The 22,437-nt window shown below is 46.2% G+C and overlaps 1 protein-coding gene across 3 annotated transcripts in view; it reads left to right on the top strand.

Annotated features, from left to right (window-relative positions):
• NF1 (neurofibromin 1) overlaps nt 1-18,639 on the top strand; it is a 156,892-nt gene extending 138,253 nt beyond the window's left edge. For all 3 annotated transcript variants that reach the window (XM_053367583.1, XM_053367584.1, XM_053367582.1), the window contains 8 exons: nt 544-701; nt 1,135-1,254; nt 1,559-1,686; nt 1,833-1,933; nt 2,891-3,033; nt 5,638-5,684; nt 6,293-6,509; nt 18,103-18,639. In XM_053367583.1, coding sequence (XP_053223558.1) covers nt 544-701; nt 1,135-1,254; nt 1,559-1,686; nt 1,833-1,933; nt 2,891-3,033; nt 5,638-5,684; nt 6,293-6,509; nt 18,103-18,245 — 1,057 coding nt within the window. In that variant the 3' untranslated portion in view covers nt 18,246-18,639. The remainder of the gene's footprint in view (nt 1-543; nt 702-1,134; nt 1,255-1,558; nt 1,687-1,832; nt 1,934-2,890; nt 3,034-5,637; nt 5,685-6,292; nt 6,510-18,102) is intronic.
• The last annotated feature ends 3,798 nt before the right edge of the window (nt 18,640-22,437 follow it).

Genomic DNA, 22,437 nt, shown 5'->3' with positions numbered 1-22,437 from the left:
TTCCTGTGTTCACAGCACAATTTAAAACGGACAGCGACCTGCGGTCCTCCAGCTCCCCTTGACCCCAGCCCAGTGATCAGGCATGATGGGAGTTGTGGTTCAGCAGCATCTGGAGGGTCGCAGGTTGCCCGTCCCTGATTTCAAGCCATAGGTTCAAAATCTGCAAAAGGCAAAGCGGACAGGAAGGTAAGCGTGTGTGTTGCTTTAAGTTGAAGGCACACGATAGAGAAACGGCAGGAGGAAGGGAGGACCATGTGGGAGTTGGTCCCAGCCAGATTAATTGACGGTGCCTCATTGCCTCCCCTCTTGCTTAGAGGCAGGCAGCTGGAACGGCCGCTGAGTCGCAGCTCTTACCAGTTTGGGGCCAAAACTTGAATTTCAGGGACAGGGGGAGCTGTGAACTGCGTGCATGGCAGAGAGTGTTGCAAGAGAGTCACGGGCTGGCTGCTTTTGAAGGGGGGGTGTTGATGTCGGTCTTACTCTGCTCTTTTAACAATAAGCGGTGTGTTGTTTTCTGAACATTTGGTTTGTCATCTCTTTCAGGACACTAAGGGAAAACCAGCCATGGTCTTCTCCCAAGGGCTCAGACAGACATCTCGCTGCCAGTTACCCAACGGTGGGGCAGATCAGCCCACGCACAAGGAAGTCTATGAGTTTGGATATGGGGCAGCCTTCTCAAGCCAACACTAAAAAGCTACTAGGTTAGTGGGAAGTTTCACTCCTCTCTTTGTCACTAGGTTAGAGGCATGTGTTTGGAAGGCAGACCTGCAGACCTGCGCCTAAGAGACCCTGGGCTGATCACCTTTTTATTTTTTTCTCTTAGCTGGGGGAGAGTGGGGGATTTTGATGATTTTGGTCTGCCACTTTTGTGGCAAGCTTTACATTCAGCTTCCTGTTCTGCTACTCAAGAAAATGTTTACCCTTTAACAGCTCTATTAAAGTAAGCCATCTCTACTTACTTGCCAGCATACCTTGGATGTACGACTATTTTTTTCAGCCACAAATACCAAAGCATTATTGTTCAGGCAGGATACAGAGTGGATGTGAGTGCATGCCGATTTACTGTTTTCATTTCCTGATCTGTTTCCCACGCCCCGCTCTTTGATTTTGATTTTTTAATATATATATATATAGGTACAAGAAAGAGTTTTGACCATTTGATGCCTGACACAAAAGCGCCTAAAAGACAAGAAATGGAATCTGGAATCACCACACCTCCCAAAATGAGAAGGGTAGCAGAAAATTATGAAATGGGTAAGGAACAAAGCTATTAGACCCAGCTACTAGTTAACATGTCCTGGCAATATGAAGGATTGCAAATATAGCAGGGGAGTAGGGAACCCAGCTGATCTTAGGGCATTGATTATTTGCCTGGGGCCACATGACAATCATGGTTGAGACGGGAACTGAAGCCTGGTCTCCCAGGTACAATATCGGCTTTCTCTCAAGTGAGACACACTTGTTCTCATACTAGTGATTTCCATCTGTTCTGATGGCACAAGAAATAGATCTGTCCGTTCTTGCTTTCCTCATTAAATACGTTGCTCTCTTCCTACAGAAACTCAAAGGATATCGCCGCAGCAGCACCCTCATCTCCGGAAAGTATCAGTGTCAGAGTCCAATGTCCTCCTGGATGAAGAAGTCCTCACAGATCCCAAAATCCAAGCCCTTTTGCTGACCATCCTGGTATATGCACTTTTAATCTCAGTTGCTTGCGTTGTGTTTCCTCCAGCATGTTTTAGAAGCACAGTAGTCAAGGCAAGTAGCTCACCAGGACTTAGATGTTGACCTTTTTCTTTCTTTCTGTCCCCTCCCCCTCTCTTTTTTGGCAGGCAACACTAGTAAAATATACGGCAGATGAGTTTGACCAGAGAATCCTGTATGAGTATTTAGCAGAAGCCAGTGTGGTGTTCCCAAAGGTCTTTCCTGTTGTGTAAGTGTTCACATCTTCTCACAACATGTCTGCTTCCCGCTCGAAGGTTTTTAATGATGAAGTGATATACAAATTCTGCTAAAAGAAAGGAAATTTAGCAAGGAAACTTAGGAACTAGTCTACCAATAGAGGCTGGTCCATTGGGTTAAACAAGGCACTGCCCTACCAATTTCGCTCTGTCCTCAGCCAGCCTCCATTTGCTTACCTTCTCATTTATAACCAGTCCAGGGCTGGTCTTCCTTAGGTCTCAGTGCTCAGCAAGGAAGAGGATTGGGACAAAACTATAATTAGTTGGATGTGCTTGTCATTGGCTCTGGCTTTACCTACTGTTGGCCTCCAAACTTTCGCTCTACGTGTCCCGATAGACACCTGCCCCCACTTTTTGCTGATATCTCTTTCTCCCAGCTAAGTGGAGTGACGAAAATACAGTGAGGATAAGCAGTAGATCACTCCTTACAGAGTTTCCATTCAAGGTTGATATTTGTTCAGAGGATTGGCTCCACTTGCCAGTGCATCTCTGGGAATGAATTCCCCAAGCCTAGAACCATACAGATGTGCAGCTTGCTGTGTATGCTGTTTAAGAGCAGGCTCATAGTTGGACAGCTATTACAGTCAAAATGAACTGGAGCCAGCTGTCGTCAGCTGTTAGGAAGTGCATGTTTATCTTGAGTTTAGCTACCATGCCTGTGCACCCAAAGAATCTCAAAAATTGTAGTTTGGAAAGGTGCTGATAATGCTCTGTTAGAGATCCCTAGCCAGCCTTATAGAAATACAGTTCCCTTGCAAAAGGGAACAACTGTTGATACCTGTCTGTCTGTAATGCACATGTGCCCTCCATTGCAAGCCACATGTTGTTAGGATAGATTTGTTGTCTAAAATAGGCTGTACGGTCCACCTTGCTCATTGTGATGAAAACTTAACAACTGATGAACTGACATGGTGTGTTTTATTGCCTAGGCACAATTTATTGGACTTCAAGATAAATACCCTGTTGTCGCAGTGTCAGGATCCCAATTTATTGAATCCAATTCATGGCATTGTGCAGAGCGTTGTTTACCATGAAGAATCTCCGCCACAGTACCAAACTTCTTATCTACAAAGTAGGTATCTTGCAGCTCCTTTGAAAAAAAGGTCTCAGATGCTCAGGTATAGAATAAAGGTTAACATTTAAACCCCGCAAGGGTGGCTGTTTTAAATTCTATATACTTTGCTTTTCTCCAAAAGACAAATTGGATTGCCTTTCAACAGAAAACTGTTAACAAAATGGCTTACCATTTTAAAATGACAAAGTGTTGCTTCTGTGGGCGTGTGTCCCATCAAACCCCGCTCCCCCAAGTGCATCTGTTCCCTCCCTCCGGAGACAAAAGCCTGGAATCTGGTCTGTTTCATTACTAGTTGCCAGGGAACCAGAAGAGAAGCTTGACCGCACAAGCTGTATTGTATATTCCATCTTTTACGCCAGAAAAGGTCCTGCTCCTGGTAGATGCCATCCTTTCTTCCCTGAAGGAAGGCACCAAGAGCAGAGTTTCACCAGTGGATCATCTTGGGGCCTTGGTGTTTCATTCAGGAGAATGTCCTTCCTGGGAGTAGCAGTGCTCAAAGCTCCTTCCCTAACCACTCTCGGCTGTATTTGCCTTTGCTTTAGCAGACCCTTAGGTGTCACTTGGTAGCTCTCAATCAGAGATGAGAAACCTGTGGCTCTCTAGATCTTCTTGGATTCAAAGTCCCATCTCAGCCAGCACAGCCAGTGGTCAGCTATGATTAGAGGTATAATTCAAGAATATCTGGAGGTTCCCCATCCCTAAGAACATAAGACGGAGCCTGCTGGATTAAGCCAGTGGCCCATCCAGTCCAATATCTGGTTTTCACAGTGGCCAGCCAGATGCCTGTGGGAAACCAGGAAGCAGGACTTGAGCGTAACAGTGCTCTTTCCACTTGTGAGTCCCAGCAACTAGTATTTAGAGACGTATTGCCTCCAGCAGTAGAGGCAGAACCATTGTGACTAGGAGCCATTGGTAGCCTTATCTTCTAAGGACTGAGCAGATTGAACAAATAATAGTGGGTCCAATGGTCAAGAAGGCGGTCTCTGCATGTGCTGTAGAGGGAAGTGAGGGGCGGATGGGGGTTGTCAACCTGGTAAGGTAACCCATCTAGGAGAAGGAAAACTCTGGTCTTAAACACCCGCTGCCTTGTATGATGTCTTTGGGAGAAGAAAAGTCTAAGGAGTAAACCCTACACAGATCTGGAGTCCCTAAAATGGTTGGATGGCACCTTGCATACCTCCTTCCGGCAGCTCCTGCAGTCAGGCTGCTGCCAAACATATTGCTCTGCCTTCCTTTGGACCACATCAGCGAGGCCAAGAGAGGGGTCTTGTCATTTAGGCAGCTCAGGACCTCCATACACTCTGTCCAGGCTTGCACCCCGGAGAGGTCACTTCGGTGCTGCTAATGCAGTGGTTTGACTTCACCCCAGGAAGCGCACTCCATTCTCTCTCTCTCTTGACAGACGAATGCCAAAAACAACAACTTTTAAAGCTATCCAATCTGGTAGCCATCACTCCTCATTTTTTGTTCATCATTTCTTAAGAGGGTCAGAAAGACCACCTTAGATTCTTTAGGAAGATTTCTGAAACTTCCCTTTGATACATCTTCTTCTCCTCCCGTTTTCCCTTGAGAGACAGGAAAATGTGTTTAAATGGCTTTTATGCCGCACTGTTGCATTTTATTATTTTAATGGAAGCAGCCCCGAGCAACGGATTATTTTATTGTGTACTACATCAGATGCTAATATGCGAGTGATAGGATAATATTATCAAAACAATGGGCTGTATCCAATGTACTCCATACTCAGAGTAGACCCTTTGGAATTAACGGACCTGATAGTGGCAATAAATGGGTCAACAGTGGGGCAATTAAAATGTTAAATGTTGTACTACACTGATTTGGGCTCATGTGTATGATTTGGGCTCTCTTGGTTTTTCCACACTGAATTACTTGGCAGCGAAATGTGTGAATGGATACACTTGCAAAGCAAGTGCATTTCAGGGGAAATGAAAGTGTGTGCAATAGGAAACAGAAAATATAATAAGATACTCTACCAATAAATCTAGTACGTAATAGTCTCTTTTGTAGCCTAAAAGCAATGTGTTCTGTCATATAACAGAAAAATGGTAACATATTTCCTAGCCATTGCTTGACTGACAGTTACTACTGGAGGAAACAAAATGCCACCCACATTAGATACAAAAGTTTGGGAGAAGGTTGAAAGATGTATCAGTTCAGCGAAATACAGTACAGGAGAATGTTAAACCACAACTATAATTGGGAAATTTGTAAAAATGTTTTGTTTTTCTATTTATCTGCATTTTTGTTTCTACGGTTAAAAAAAAAAAAGTTGAATATTTTGTCGTTACTTCTGCTTTGCGTTTGTCCTTGTATCTACTATTACAGTTTTTTGAGAATTTAAAAAGTGGTGTTGTTTTTTCTATATAAAAAAGATTCTTTGTGGTTTCTTCGAATGGCCCATTGAACAGTTATCACAGGCTGCTGATGTTGTCAAGTGATGTTTATGCATTTGCAGACATTTGCTTTTGATGAGCAAAGTATGAGGAAGTTCTTGTGAATGTACTTCTTTGCATCTTACCCCATCTTCCTTACTAAGGTGCTCCATTCATGTTTTGCTTTTGCTTTTTTTGCTGGTTGCAGGTTTTGGATTTAATGGCTTGTGGAGGTTTGCGGGACCATTTTCTAAGGTGAGCAGTTGGGGCCTCTTTCAGCTGAAACCTTACATGGCATTTGTAGTAATGCTTGGGTGAACAATTGTTGTTGGTTAATTGATTTAATTACTCCCCCCCCCCCTAGGCTAAATCGGCTAAATAGTTGATCATGATTTAGTAGCAGCTTTTTAAAAAAGTCTTGTCTCTGGATGGCCTCCCAACACTTTGAGAGTAGACCCTCATCTCCTGGGCAGCAGACAGGGCCAGTCAAGAGGATTCTTTCCAGGAGAGGAGCCGTTGTGCCCTCATGGACTGGCCCTTTCTGCTGGCAGTGCCACTAGACTTTTTGATGAGATCCCTCAGCCTCATAACTTCAAAACATTAGGGTTTGTTTTGTGCAGCTTCCCCATTGGCCTCCCTGCCCCATCCAGCTGGGGGCACAAGGAGGAGAAACAGCACTCCACCAGTCTCTCCCTTCTGAATGTGTAGGACCTGTTCATTGGTGGGAACCACACATCCTAGTAACAGTGGGGCAGCAGGAAGCTTATTCAGACACACACACTAGATTGTAAGCCAAAGACTTTTTCCCCCCAGTGAGAACCAGCAGGTAGAGATGGAGCTGATCTGTTTCTCATTTTTTCCAGCAAACACAAATCCCAGACTATGCTGAGCTCATAGTAAAGTTCCTTGATGCCTTGATCGACACCTACTTACCTGGGATTGATGAGGAAACCAGCGAGGAATCCCTGCTGACGCCAACTTCTCCTTACCCTCCTGCCGTGCAGAGTCAGCTTAGTATTACGGCAAACCTAAACCTCTCCAATTCCATGACCTCACTTGCAACTTCCCAGCATTCCCCAGGTCAGTTCGCCATGCTTTTCCATTGCTTACGTCAAGGGGGAAGGATTTGTTAAAACACCTTTGAGGGCACTGCTCCCTTTTTTGGGTGTCGGGCTCTTTCACTGGGGCAGCTTATCATCACCCCTTGTTGAGCCTCAAGGCTCTGTTCTTCGTTAGACTTATTCTCAGAGACGTTTCTTTCACTGAATTTGTGGGGGGCAGAGGTGGGGTGAATTTCCACTCCCCTGTTCCTGAAGTTGGCACAAAATAATAATAATAATAATAATAATAATAATAATAATAATAATAATAATAATAATTTTTATTTATATCCCGCCCTCCCCAGCCGAAGCCGGGCTCAGGGCGGCTAACAACAATCGAATAATCAAACAATCAAATAATCCAACATTCTAAAAATATTTCATTATAAAAATTAATTAAAATCAAGTTGATGGCAACCATTAAGCAAAATTCTGTGCAGGTTGCCAGAGGAGGGAGTCAGGCTGCGCCCTGACCAAAGGCTTGGTGGAACAACTCTGTCTTGCAGGCCCTGCAGAAAAATGTCAGGTCCCGCAGGGCCCTAGTCTCTTGTGACAGAGCGTTCCATGTTCTACAAGATACATGCAATGAAGTAGTCCAGCTTCATGGACAACAATATGGGATCAGACCTTATCTCGGCCCAGTGGCTTCCTAACTGCTTTGGATAAAGCATACTCAGACTTGGTTTGTCCCCAAATGGCAGCGTTGATACTAATGTACAAGTGCAGAATTTGTTCTTGGGGGCAGAATGAAATGTCCCGAGAAGCTTAAAAATAAACACCCTTTGGGTTCAGTTGCTAGGGTACATAGGAAGCTTCCCTAAACTGTATCGGACTATTGGTCCATCTAACTTAGCATTGTCTCCACACTGACTGGCAGTGGCTCGTCAAGGTTTTCAGACAGCAGGTATATATCCAGCCCCACCACCAGATGCCACTGAGAATTGAACCAGGGACCTGTTGCATGCAAAGCGGGTGCTCTGCTGCTGAGCTAGAGCCCTTCCCCACGTTATCCAGAGGCAAACATGCATTTGCCAAAATCTGCACTCTTGCTTTCATTCATAGCTCTTTGGTGAGTGAATCTCTCTGCAGCTGTGAGTTTGCTACATTGACTTGTTAGGTCTGTGCCTAAAAGCATCTTGGGCGTATAAGTAAAAGGATATTGTTAAGTAAAAAACAAACAAACCCCAAACACACAAATCGCAATTGGATCAGGCTAAAGGTTTAATCTAGTCCAGCATCTTGTTTCCCGTAGCGACCAGCCAGATGCCTCTGGGAAACTAACAAGCAGGATATCATGGGAATACCCCTCCCCCACCCTTTTCTTGGCTCCCTAGTATCTGATACACAGAGAGACATTGTTCCTTATAGTCATCAAGGCCAGCCTAGCTGCTGTTCTCCATGAATTTGCCTAATTTCCCTTTAAAGCTATGTAAGCTTTTGACCATCCTCACTATACCTTGTGGCAATGCCCCAGCCTTTGAAAGTCCTTGCCACTGCTATAAAGCTATAAAACTAGGTCTGGAGGGGTGGGGTAGGGGCTCATTATTTCCTCTGAGAAGCTTTCTGGGGCTGATGGGAGTTGTATTTCAACAGCCTCTGGTGAGCCAAAGATTCCCCGCCCTGGGTGTAAAGCAATGCTGATGGGTGGGATGTGACAGTAAGGGGAACCTTTGAAAGGTACCAGAGTCAGACTGTTGCATTAGTAATGGAAGTAGTAAGTACAAGCTCCCATTACGTCCCGTAATATGCAATGTAGCTGTGTGAGGTTGCCTCCGCTCCATAGAGGCCTAGATACATATCCATTCCTAAGCAATGTATATTGGTTTGCTAATACACATTGCAGAAACGGATTTGTGAAAGTCCCTGGCTCATTTTAAGATGTATTTCCATCTATCGTATCCTGCAAAGCTGCCCGTCCTTCTGTATTTGAGAAGGCTCCAGACCCTAAGAGCTTGGTCAGGAAGATTTTTTGCCTCCCTAGGCTAAAGAACAGGGGAAGCAGCCCTTTACAAAGCCAGATCCTTGGTCCATCTAGCTCAGTGTTGCTGATCTATGACTGCAATAAGTAAGGCTAATGGCCAGGGATGATGGGAGCTGTAGTTCAGCAACAGCCAAAGGTTCCTCCACACCTTCTGTGGACAAATCTAGTATTTTTACAGTATTACAAGTGTCTGAAAAGCAAATGTTTGAAAACTCTCTATGTGGCTGGGACAGGGGGGGAAAGAGAAATGGGAATTCATTTTTTGTACTCCTGACAAGCTATTTAACTGCAAGTGAGGTGCTAGGGGCTGTGGCTAACATGATATCCTACACATCTCTAGGTTAGAGCCCCCACGTCTATCCCCCCCCAGATATTCATATGGAGGGCTCCAGAAATGCTTTCTGACTTGGACCAGTGCTACCGAAAGGGAGCGTCTTTCAACCCTAACCCTTTCCTGGCTTTTGTAGCTATGCCTTAGCTTCTTATATCCAAACACGGTTTTTTTCTTAAATGGAGAAGTGTTTTATTGTCTTGTGCTAAGAGTCACGTCCTTAGCAATGAGCAAAGAGTAACCACATAATCCTGTTCTTGCTGCTGTTTTCACGGTCTCCCACCTGAAACTAGGAGGAGGAACGTGTACCGCAAGCTAGCGTGGAATTGTTAAGAAACAGACCTCTCTGGCTCTAGGTCATTGTGTGCCCTGTGGGTCATAGAACTGTTGAAAAGCAGCTCTTGCCATCCAAAGGGGGGGGGGCAAAAACTTTTTCAGCATGGGGCAGGGGGGGCTCCTGTGTTCAGTTCCTAAGACCCATGTGCTAATTAAGGCTTCCCATCCATGAATGCTTCTTCGGCTGTGTTCCTGACCTGTAGGGCAGCCACCCTCCAGTTCTGATTTTGCACAGCAGGTTGTGACATTGGCTATATCTGCGCTACACGTATAAAGCAGTCTCCTACCACTTTAAACAGTCATGGATTTCCCCCAAAGAGCCCTGGGAACTGTAGTCTGTTAAGGGTGAAGAGAGTTGTGAGGAAAACCCTGTTCCCTCACTTAGCTACAATTTCCAGTGTTCCCTAGAAGAGAGAAAGACTGTTAAATGACTGAGAATTGCAACTCTACTGTCGGGGATGGTGAGAGACTTAGTTCAACAATATTTCAAATGTTTGTTTTTTTAAAAAACTTTGGTTTTGGGGGGGTGTTTTTTTCTCCTTGATTGCCACCCTGGGCTCTTTTGGGAGGAAGGGTGGGATAAAATCAACATATAAATAAATTTATTTGATGGTGAAATAAAAAATTACATAAGGCTTTATTTTAAAAGATATTTAAGGATGGAGTGAAAATCAATTCATTAATTAATCTGGAGAGATGCAGGTTTCCCTTCCCTGTCCATAATCACTGTCCTGTAAATGTTTTCTGTCTGTCTTCCAATCATGAATGTTGATCGCTCATCTTTTCTCTTTCATTCTGTGTCTGTGAAGCTTCTCTGCCTTGCTCTAAATCTGCAGTTTTCATGCAACTTCCTCATCCAGGTACTCTCTCTAATTTTCATTCTACTTGCACGAGCTACTGCTTTGATCTGTGCCAGAGCTGGGGCTCATGACAGGAAGAGGAGTTTTATTTTTATTTTGCAAACAGAGATCCCAAAACCTAGGACAGAATAGGGGCAGGGAGCGCGCGACTGTAGTGCTTCTGCTGCTGGGCATTTTGGGAGGCTGGGTGTTCCAGGGCACAGAGCAGTGAATTTGGACCTGCGTCAACCCTAGGATTCTTGGCTGGGTTGGAAAATGGAAATATTAATAATCTCGCTTTGCACACTAATGGTGCTGTAGAGACGACAGTTATGTGCCCAACCACGTTTTGTAAGGGCATAAGAAAAGCGCCCTGCTGTATCCAGCACATTTTCCCCTGTATTGGCATGGCTAAATGTCTCCCAGCAAACCCATCAGGAGGGTATGAAGGGAAAAAACCCTCTCCCATTGTTTTTTGCCCCCCCCCATGTTGTTTTTACCTGCCATAGATAATAATGGCCAGTGATAAACCTCCGCAAATTTGCCTTCTCCCTTTTTATGTCTGCCAGCCACCATTGCCACATTTTGTAACTTTGCACTCAAAGAATTGTCCTTTTAGCAGCAAAATGGGTGGAGCCGTCAGGTGAGAATCTCCTCTGCAACGGCCCCAACCATATAGAAAAGTACTTAGAGTTTCCCCTTTAGCCCAAACCCGTTAAGCATTCCTCACACGTTTAATCTACGAAGCTGCATTTTACTGACATTGTTACTGAGACACGCAATTTGTTTCCTTCAGAAGTGGCAAGATAGCTTTGTAAAAAACACACCACACACACCAAAGTCGACAGTAAACGCGAAGCAGCACTCCTAGTGGTTGTATATCGCAGCACATCTGTCTCTCGTGCTTCTATGCCTGGAAGAAGGAACACTGAAGAGTAATAGGAAACTAGTTCCTTTTGACACTTCCCATTGTGTAGGTGTTTCCACATTGTGTGATTTTTCTGTGTTGCTGAGAAACAGAAAAATGAAATAACCCACAGAAACTGTGAGCTTAACAAAACCAAGTCTAATTAGACATGTCTGCTGTTGTATATTTTGAAGTCTAAATTGGTTGGACATGTATCACACGGCACATTTTTGTCACGAATGAGTTACAAGGTCAATTCAGGGTTTCTTAGTTGTTTCGCTAAACCACCCGTTAGCAAAAACCCTCAAGTTTGTGCAAAAAGGCTGATTCACAGAATACAAAAGGGCCAGCATGTTTTGATTAAATAAATAAATATCTTGAGATTCAAGGTAGTTAAATTCCGTTTAGTATTTTTACTTGCATTCTCCCTCCATAGGGCTGAGGGAGACAACATAGGTGGTCCCTCCCATTTTATTCTCACAACCGTCCTGTGAGGTAGGCTGGAGAGAGAGAGAGAGAGGGAGGGAGGGAGGGAGGGAGGGAGGGAGGGAGAGACACTGGCCCAATATCACCTAATGAGCTTTGTGGCAAATGGGCAGATTCAAACTCAGTGCTTCCTAGTCTAAGCTCAGCATTCTGACCACTGTACAACACTGGCTGCCTTATTGGTGAAATGACACTCTCAAGATCCTCTCTCTTCTTCTCCTTCTGCCCTGTGCATTTCAGTGTTCCCCAGCTCACACCTTGCAAAACTTGCTGTACTGCCAGGGTGGGGGAAGACTTGTGCCTTGTTTTCCTAGCAGCAGCTCCCATCCATGTGCAAATGAAGATTGCGCCTGAGTCTCTTTTGCAAGAGTTCAGGGGACACTGGGGCGCATGCTCAGTTCACTCAAGAGGCTTACTATACTGGAAAGGAAACACGGGCACCTCTTGAATTATGCTGTTCCATGTAGCAGTCTAGTTTTGAGTTTTGCCTTCTCTCTTGGTCTTCCTCGTTGCCTCTCTGCAGGCTTCATTTGCATGCAGAACAGTGGCTAAATAACACAATTGCTGCAGAAAGAAATGATATGGCGTGCACATGTTCATTTTGATGCTGCAGGAATACCAAAGAGGCCAAAGCACCAGGTAACTGGCTGAGACATTGTTGGTTGGGCTGTTCATTCAGGCTAGATGTGCGGCAACTCCATGCTGCGACTTGAGTGCAGCAGCTCCTCCACTCTCCTTTCACCTGTCTCTCTCTCTCTCCCTCTCTCTCTGAACCGTAGATGCAACACTGATTGACTCAAGGTTGCTTTTACTCAGCATGGTGAGAACCAACCTTGTAAACCAGGGAAGCCCACCTTCTGCTCCAATCACCTGACCAGAATTCTTTATGCAAATCAAGTATATTAGCATACCTATTTCTGCTAGTCGTAGGCGGGCTGAGGTGGAGCTGTGCAGGGCACAGAAGCTCCGCCCCCCTGCTTACCCACAAGGCCCAAACCCCAAGGATTTCTTAAAAGTGTGGGCCACACACTTCCAATGCAAGTTTTGCAGCCACAAAAGGATGTAAGCAGGCAAGCATCTGCACAGAAATTTATTCCATTGAGGGCTGCATCTGCAAAAAGAGTTCCTGGTGGGGGAGTAGTTTGGACCAAAGGTCCCCTCTTGTCCATCACCCTTTTTAAAAAAATCACTGGCTAGCTAGGTACCCTTGAGAGGCCCAGAACTGGGGCACAGGAAGTAACAGCCTTCCCCTACATTTCCCTTCTCCCCTCCCCATTCCAGACTGCCTCTGAACATGGAAGTTGCCAGTAGTAATGGTAAATGATACCCTTTGGCGAGTCTGGTCATCTCCCCCAAATCCTTCTCCTTTCAAAAGCCATCCAAGCCAGCGGCTTTCCTCCACATCTTTGAATGACGCACCATGTGACATTGCACATTCTTCTGCCTGTCCCACATCTACCGCCAATCAAATTTCACATTTGTTTCTTTAAAACTTTTTTTTAAAAAAATCAAACCCTTCAGCTGAAAAAGCCTGCCAGAGTGACTTGCACAGGCTTAGTAGCAAACAAGGCAATCCCTGCCTGCAGGCTTAGTCTGAGAGACATAGCACACAAGAAAGAAGGGGGGAAAGGATGGCTTGGGAAGATCAGTAGGAGCAGCAAACAGGCACCAGTTACACTTTCCCCACCCTGTGCATAAGTTTTCTACATGGCTGCCAGGCCCCTTCCCTTTAGTTGTGTGCCCCCACCGCTTCTATATTAAGGATCCCTCGGGGCTCCAGCCTTTCCCTAAAGGGAAGGTGATCCACTCCCTTGATCTTCTCAGTTTCTCTTCGTCTTCTTCCTCCTGGACTCCTGCCCCTCTACCTGTGATATTTCTATTGCCCTTTTGAATTGTGCCTCTTTTTCTGCCATCCCACTTCTTCATTCATAATTCCATTCGTTTTGTTTTTTTAAAACCACTCAAATAATGGGTTTGGAATAAAGGATGCAAACTCAGCAGCTTGTTGGCACAGTGAGCACATCTGCCTGGTTGTCAGCATTGTGCATCATTCTGTTAACACAAAACACAGCTTTCCTAGGTGGAGGAGATACAAGGGAAAGCTGGGTGCCAAGCGCTCACATTTTGCCTAATGTGGCTAACCTACATTTAGCTAGGGCTTGCTGTCAGCCTCCTCGGCGGCACGAGTCTCAGGAAGGCATTGCACACGGGAGCCACACAGACCTTTTTACCCCATGGCTCCCTCAGGGTGACTTCAAAAACATTCCTTTTTCATTTCACCTGAGTCTCAACCGCATGTAGTGGCACATCCAGAATTTATGAATAACAAATCCATGCTGCCAGTTTGTGGTGTTTTTCTGGTCTGGTGCTGAAGCTGCAGCGGGCGTGTCAGGCTGGGAGGCAAGGCGGGTCAGGAGTTGCAGGACCACAGACAGTTCCAAGTGAGCAACTTGATGGACAAAGGGTGGGAGCAGAGTGAGCCTTTTTAAGCCTCTGCAACCCACCCACCCCTTTCCCAGGCTCCACCCACCTCTCCCAGGCCCCACCCCCTTCTGGATCACTTTCGATTCTTAAAGGGCCAACCCCCTGGCCTGCAGACCAACACTCCCCCTCTGTTCCACAGCCTCCCACCTGGTGTGCTCCTTGTGCCACTTGGCCAGTGAGATGCTGTGGGAGGCATTGGGTTCCCCAAGAGAAGTAAAGGGCCTGACTCTAGCCGTACCAGTCCTCAGGGTATGGGAGCTTCTTCCGGGGGCTCCTGCCTGAGAATCTTAGGCTCAGGGGGGAGTCTCCCCATCTTTAGCAGCAGCCTCCAGCTCCTTAGGTGTAGACTTCACAGCCTCTGACTGACTCTTGCCTGCTGCTGGACTTGGGGGGTTGTACACCTATAGATGTTGCTACCTGTGGAGACTACAACATCGCGGGACCGCCTCAGCTCCCTGCAGGACTTTTGTAACTGCTTATAAAAATGTGTAAACCCCATCCCTGCCCAGGTGTTACTGTCTGCTGTGTGCCCCTACCTTACCGACCAACCATGTTTCTGCCTTGTTCAGTTTTCTGTTCTACCTCATGCAAGTGACCATATGCCCACCTATACGTACCTCCTTGCCTCTCAGTGTGAGAAGGGTTTTGAGAATGTTTGGAATAACTTTCAGTCTAGGGTGGCAAGCAGGAAGTGGGGCATGCCTCATTTATTTGGGGGGGGGAGTTGGGGGTTCCCCATGTAAAATCCATGAGCTCCGACACCACACACACACACGTACATCCCCGATATTAGTCAAATGATGCCCCCACCTTCCAACAACCATTGTTAAGAGAACCTTCACAAGAGACAAAAGGTTGGGCCTCTTCTGACCCCTACTAATTCAAACCCAAAGGAAAAGGTTTTGTGCTCCTCAACTGTGCAAATGGCATCAACCTCTTGGCAGCAGATTTCCAAATTTGCCAACCATTCTGAACCCATTGACCCACTTGCAATTCTGAGAGTGCCATGGCCCCTGCCCTGTCTGGCTGCTTCTCCCCCACCTGACAGACAAACAGAGAAAAGGCACACACACACCCCAAAACATTGTTTTCCCAAGGAGTCTGGGTGAAGGTTGGCTCAAGTAGAATTAAAAGAGATCCTCTTGAATTTGCATGAATTTACCCTGCGGCCCCATGTAATTGAATTATAAAGCATACAGTAGCAGACTGAACAGCAAAAACCACAGATCCAGTGCTTGCCAGCAGCACAGGAGCATTAATCTAAAGCAAAGATGCTCAGAGACCTCTATGATTTTTATGCTGGATGGTGACAGGAACACCAGCAAATCACAAACCACGTCTATGAACTCAGGTGATCTATAAGGATCAGTGCCTCAGATCCAGCTTTTTGTGGCATAGCGTTGCTGTATCTGTGATCTTTATGCCTCAGTCAATGGAGATAGATGTGTTCTGTGATTTGATGGTGGTTGTAGGCGAAACCAGTAACAAAACGTGCCTTTTCAGGAGGATGCTTTGTGAGCATTTGCGTGTGTGTGCATATTCCCTCTGACTCGTGTGGCACCCCACTTTCTCCCTGCCGGCCGCTCCATTTCCCTTACAAATCATTCTCCTTTCGAGCTCTGGCTCAAAAAGCACACCAAGCTGGAAGAGGACATGGGAGGGAATCTCTTCCTCTTTTGCCTTGATAATTCCCCCCCCCCCCAAGTGTCAACATGAGCCTTGAAAAATGAATAGAACTGAAAGAGTAAGTAGGAAAGTGTGGCTCTTTCAACTTTCTCCTTGAGCTCCAGGTGCTTTTTTTTGCCAGGCTGGGGTGGAGGGTAACTACCCCAACTACTTCATGATGAAGGAAGCAGTGAGCGAAATGGACCGAGAGGGTTTGCAGGCGCCAGAAGCAGCCCTACAGGGTGGCATCATGCCAAGCAGACAACCCCAGAGTTAGGCAGTCAACAGCAGCACAACGTTGAGCTGGAGAAAGCTTCAGCCTAAGGAAGCCGCATGGGCCCATTCTTGCCCCTCCTCCTTTATGTGCAGCTCTTTGAACAGGCTCCAAAGTGACTGGAAGCAACGCTGTGTGGCTGGGAACTAGTTCTCATACCCAAATAACGGCAGTGAGAAGTGGACTGGGGAAAAATAGTTAGCAGAACATGCGAAAGCTCTGTGGAAAGAAGTGCCTTCAAGCCAGTCTTGTTGTTTTCCTGTCCTGAGAAATATTCTGTTTGTGCATGAGGGAGCACCCACCGAGGCAGAAATTGGAGTGCTTTCTGCATGGTGAGTTTGAATTGAGGTGATGTCAGGCACCCATGGCACATCCTGCCCTCCTCCCTCACTGTTTGCCAGTGGAAAATGCAGACAGTTGCACATCCAGCAACCTCATGGATGCCAGGGAAACTGTGACCCTCCAGAATTCATTGGGTGGGCTCTCTTCAGCCTCAACTTGCATGATAAATGGTTGGGGTGATGGGAGCCAAAAGTCCATCGACATCTGATGGAACACAGTCTCCCCATCCATGCACTCAATGAAGGAGGATTTGCAGAAGAGAAAAAGGGGTGTGTGGGGGTGTGTATGTGTGTGTGTTTCTATTCCCTTCTACACTTACAAGATGCTGCTGTAGAGCTTGGCACTAGCATGGTCAGTGCTAGTGCCCAAGATCCAGGAATTCAGAGTGGTGGTACTTCTCAAGTACCAATGGGGGGGTTGGCCTACCTTGGAGGGGTGCTATGAGGCTGAAGGTATATTGCCCAGCAGAGGCTCTAGGGGACATTTTTAGCAACAAGGCTTCAAGAATGAAGAAATCTAGTCATTTGGACTGCATGTGTCTATCTTCATTGCCTATCTTCCCTCCCTCCATATCCTGCCTTTGTTTAATGTGATCTGTTACTGGGAGGGTTCTTTGCGAGGCCTCCATAATAGATCAAGGAAAGGCATAAAAATGTATATACATTGCTCTGCTTCCCCTGGACGTGCTGAACCATCTGAATGGTGGGTAGCATTCCTGGCAACTGTGAAATGAACTAAGCTTAGGGAATAATAGACCTTAAAGGCAGGAGCCTAAAGACTCTCCAGTGGTTCATTTTGAGCTCTAAAATTGTACCCTTGCGCTATCAGAACAATACAAAAGGCATGAGAGGGTGGGCTAAGTCACACCCTACGAGGAGAAGTAACCACCACGACCTCTTCTGTTACTAGCAAATCTGAGGGTGTGCTTGCAGGGCCTTGCATCATTCTTGATGCAAATATGGCAAGGGTCATGTGGTTGCAAGTCTAGCTCAAACAAAAACACAATGAAAATCTGCCTTGCTTATACATGAAGGTATTTGGGCATCGAAGCCTTGGGCCATGATTAGCTGAGGGATGGCTGATGTCACAGGGGAGACAGGCTAAGATTCTCTGGCAGAGCTGACCAGACCCTAAGCATTGCTGACCCTTAGCCCCGCTGGCTGGGAGAGATGGGAGTTGCCAGCCCTCAGTATCTGGAGCTGTTGGGGGGCGGCTCTCCCAGAGCAAGAAAGAGTTACACAGCAGGCCAAGTGGCTTGAGCAGCTGGGAGGAGGCTGGAGCAGCCTGAGAAAAAAAGAAAGGCCAAGAGCTGCAGATGTGATTATTAGACCATGGCCCTGCAGGTTACTTCGGTTCTTTCTAAATAAACAGTCAGGAACATCTTGTAACCGAGGCAAAAGTGCCACTTTTGCTTTAGTGAAGTTGATTGCTCCCTAAATGGCAATGCGTTCCCCAGCAACCCAGCAGTCGCCACCTGGGGGCCGGATGTGCATTGAAAAAACTATTGGAACTGTCCTGGAATCCCATTAAGCCCTATCTCTGCTTCTCGCTTCACCAGCAGCTTTCCGCTTCCTTCCCAGCTCCCATGGCATAACCTTGGCACAAAAGAGAATGCCTCCTGCCTCTCTCTCTTCCCCCCGCCACCCATTTTGGATGCTTCTTTGATCTTAACTGCAGGCGGAGCTCCTCCTTGCATGATAATAACAGGGTGGGGAACCTGTATGGCCCTCCAGAGGTTGCTGGGCTCCCATCAGCCCGGACCACTGGCCACGTTGGGAGTCCTGCTGGAGGGCCACGGGCTGGACCTTCCCCGACCCCGAGTTGGCCATTTCAGATGGAGTCGTCCGGCGGAAGCTTCCACATTACCTTTCCCGCTCATGGCACTTCCTTTTTTAATTATCTTTCTTTTACTCCCACCACCACCTTAGGAATCGATAAGGAGAACGTGGAGCTCTCCCCGACCACGGCACACTCCAGCAGTGGGAGGACGCGCCACGGCTCCGCCAGCCAGGTGCAGAAGCAGCGCAGCACTGGCAGCTTCAAGCGCCACAGCATCAAAAAGATTGTCTGAAGCCTTCTCCTTTCCCCTTTCTTTTTCCTTCCTTCCATCCTTGGTTTTCTAACGTGGCGTAAGTACTTCCTGCCCCACCTCCACAAGTGGTCGGGTCGCACTTAATTTCAAACCCTCCTGCCCACTCGCCCCGTCAGCCATGGTGCCAGACGATCAACTCTCGAAACATTTTGTCTGAATTTATTTTGGATTTTCATTTCTGTTTTTTGCCACCTTAAAAAAAACAAAACAGCAGCAGCAGCAGCAGCAGCAACAACTCTTCTGTTCTTTTTCTTGTTTTTAAGCTGGTAATAGCCAAACTGTGATGAACAGAACCACTTTTAAGAATCTGAAGAAAGCAGGGAAATGACTGTAGGTTGTGTCGAAAGGCTGAAATCATGTCTCTCGCATTTCAGACACGTTTTTGTTGGGGGGAGCTTGCTTATTTGTTTATGGCTTGTTTTGTATCTTAAGGGGGGGGAGTGTTAATATTCAATCCTGTTTGCACATTAGAGGTTTTGATGGCCAGTGGACACAGTCAGTATCCCGGTTTCCATCCCACATCCCTGTAGCTGTGGACATCCTTTTCCTGAGCTTAAATGGCCTCTGAGCACAAAAACAGTGCAATGAGTTTAACCAAGGGGTGAGAGTTTTTGGTGTATCTTTAATGATCTAGGCATTTCAGAGTGCAGAGTGTCTCTCTTGATACTCCCGAAAATAGTCTTCTGGGGGCACATGAACCAGACTGGAAGAAGCTGGCTGTATTTGTCAAGTTTTCCTTTGGTGAATTTAGACTGCTTTCTTATATATATATATATTTAAAAATAGATCAGCAGCACTTCCATCTTGGGAGAGAGAGAGAGAGAGAGAGAGAGAGAGAGAGAGAGAGAATGAATGAATGAATGAATGCATCTGTGGGGAGGGGCACTTCTTTGTTGTAGAGTTGGAAGGGACCACAAGCATCATCCATTCCAACTCCTTGCAGTGCAGGAATATTTTGCCCAACGTGGGGCTCGAACCTACGACCCTGAGATTAAGAGTCTCATACTCTACTGACTGAGCTATCCTAGCTATTTCAATGTTCCGTCCCACTCCACAGCATGGCTAGGGTGAATGTCGTGATTGTGTGGGTCTTTCCTGCTCATTTGCCCTACCCAGCTGGGGTCCTGTGTGGACTTGATTCATTCCACAGCAGCTCCTGTGTGGAAGCTCCACTGCAGCCATTTGTGCTTGTGTCATCTTGGGCTGCCGCTCCCACAAAGATTGTTATGGCTGCTTCTCATGTGATAACTCTCCACCACCTTCCTTGCACCACATTGACATAACTCATTGATGTTCCCAGTTCAGGAAAGGTGCCGCTTACAATTCCCAAGCTCCCTAGACTTTTATTTGGCTCATACCCCCTTTTCCAAAATATCCACATTGTTCCTACTCAAAGTTTTACTTACTTTTAAAGGAGCAACTGCTGCTCTCAAACCCAGAGTGGCCCAAATATCCTTTTCTGATAGTGTGGATGTTTTGGGTTGTATCCATCTTTATCCGTACTTAGAGCAGACCTATTGAAATTAATGGGCGAGGCTAACAGATTTTAATTCCATTGGGTCTGCTCTTGAGTAGAATGTAGTTGGATTCAAGGCATACACTCAAACTTTGCCCTGAGGGTTTATTTTAAAAAAGCTTTAATTGGCCAGTAATCCTTGCCAACAGAAGCATGTTTCAACTTTAGGAACCACAGATTGAAACAGCTTTCAGCCACCATGAAAGGCCTTGTCAAAATGCTATAGCGGCAATAGATGTCTCTTCTGAAAAACCCGTGTGGAATAAGGGCTAGGTTGTTGGGCTAGGATCAGAGAGATGGGGATTGAAATCCCCACTCATCCATGAAACTCGCTGGTGACCCTTGACCCCCCCTCTCTCCCTCTCTCTCTCATAGCCTAACCATACTTCATAGGCAGTATTGTGAGGCTATATTAATAGGGGGAAAACATTTATGCTGATTGGACTGGAGAATGGATGGGCCAAAGTCAAGCACTGAACTTTGTGGCCGAGTTGGGGTTTTGAATCTGGGTCTCTCTGGTTCTTGTCTGACACTCAGCCACTAGACTGCTGTGACTCTGTGTTGAGATTACCAGAGTCCCCAGCAGCAACATGGATGATGAACGTGCTGCTTTGACTGCTTTGACTGGCTGCCCAAAAGTGTGCAGCTTGCCTAGATTTTGGGAGCACAAATTCTCAACTTCTAAAAAAGCATGTCAGTCAGAAATGAAATGAAATGAAATGTATGTATTGCTGACATAATCGGTTATTCAGTGGCTTCAAAGGGAATAATATACATACAATTGAAACTGTACAGTGAAATTTTAATGCTGACTTTGGGTAAATCAAATTCCACAGCATTAGACAGAGGGTGCAAATGAATGGTCCATTAGCAAGCTATTAACATTCATTTAAAATGTCATGGGTTTTATGTGTATAAAACAACTGCTTTTGGTGTATTGATTCAGAGAGGAACTATTTTATTTTGTTCCACTCCTGGAACACAGTCTTAAGGTGCCAACAACAGTCTGCCAAATCAAGAAAGGTTTTTTTATTTTTATTTTTCAAGGTAGAGAAAGGAAACGCTCTTGATCATGTTGGAATTTCAGCTGAAATAGATTTGAATCAAGTGGGAAGGGTTAAAGTAGGATCAATGAAACTGTCGCAGGTTAGAATCCTTAAGGTTTCTTCCCATTATGTGATCAGAGGAAAGACTGCCTATTATACCAGGTCACACCTGCATTGGGAGCTTTCCTGTTCTCACTGCAGTGTGCTGGAGTGTCAGATCATAAGTCTGAGAGAAAAATAGCACGACGTAGTCCTCAAGAGTCCTGTGCTGTGCTAACATCTCTCACTGGGCCATGTGTAGACGTTGCACCCCCAAGCCAAGGTCAGGAGATGTGCAGCTTGTGGTGCCAGAGGACTGGACAAGATGGGTGAACCCTTTGGCTTCCCAAAGGGAGCCCTGCGCAGAAGCCCCTTTAATCCTTTCCCCCCTCTGATGTATTCCTTTGCCTCCATCGCATACCTTGAGGGCTCACCCAAAGCTTGAGCCAGTAGGACCTCTCATGGCAGATGTGACAGAAACAGGGAGTGGCGGAGTGTAAGCTCTGAATAGGCACAGCTAATTCTCTGCCCAGAGGATCACAGCCCGCCAGCCCATTCACAGCGATGGTCAGAATTCCAAGCACAACCACCAGGTTTCCTTATGATAATGCCCCTGTTTTAGGCGTGTGGCAGCTGGGGTTTGCACAGGCAGTCACTGTGAACAGCCGAGAGAACTCTTGAGGGCAGGGGGATACAGGGGAGGAGGAGGAGAAGCATTAACAGCAGTTTAGTAGGTCTGGATGTAGCCTCTAGGCTGCGTCATCAAATCATGGGTTTGGCAAAACAGGCCAGCGAACCCAAAGTGGGGTTGGCAAGGGAAGTAATTTCCTTTCTCTCTCTCTCTCTCTCTCTCTCTCTCTCTCTTCTCCCACCAGCCTGCCAAACATCAGAATCTCCAGACAATCTGACTTTCCTGGTTTCTAAAATTAGGCTGTATTATGTAAGCACTCAGTTTTAGAACTTCCTTCAGCTATATAACTTTCAAGAGGTACAAATCAAGAGAGTTGGAGTGAGGTCACTCTAGCCCCGCACCCCACCATTTTTAGTCTCAGTTTTGACACTGCTTTTTCTTGCTGCCAACATGCATCTTCCCTGGAGGAGGGAGGCTAGTGGGATATTTTCAGATGGGTGTTCGGCACCCTTCTCAAAGTTAGCCTTTAAAAAGGGGGGTAGGGATTGTTCAAATTCTAGAGAAACCGGTGAATTATGTACTCAAGGAATTGAACTAGAGCCCACATTGTCAGGTGCATAAAGTGTCCTCTTCACAGCACATATATTTACATTATATGTGCCAGTTGATGCACCAGTGAAGTCAGCTTTAGTCCATGAAAGCTGATGTATGTTAAAAGCCTGTAAGAAGCTACATGCACAATTCAAGGTTATTTGGATGTAGTAATCGGCATGGGTCAGTTGGCCAAAGACCACGGGGACCTAGTACTGTACACAGTGATAGTAAGTGAATCTGTTGCGTTCTTCGGCCATCCAAACTATGCATATTTCGAAAGAAATCAGACTCTGCACCACTACAGGGCAGCAGAAACTCATCTGGGCAGACTTCCTAGAATCAAAA

The sequence above is a fragment of the Podarcis raffonei genome, chromosome 15 (assembly GCF_027172205.1).
Source record: "Podarcis raffonei isolate rPodRaf1 chromosome 15, rPodRaf1.pri, whole genome shotgun sequence".
Classification (NCBI taxonomy): domain Eukaryota; kingdom Metazoa; phylum Chordata; class Lepidosauria; order Squamata; family Lacertidae; genus Podarcis; species Podarcis raffonei.
The sequence above is the reverse complement of the archived record's forward strand: the minus strand, read 5'-3'. Positions and strand labels throughout refer to the sequence as shown.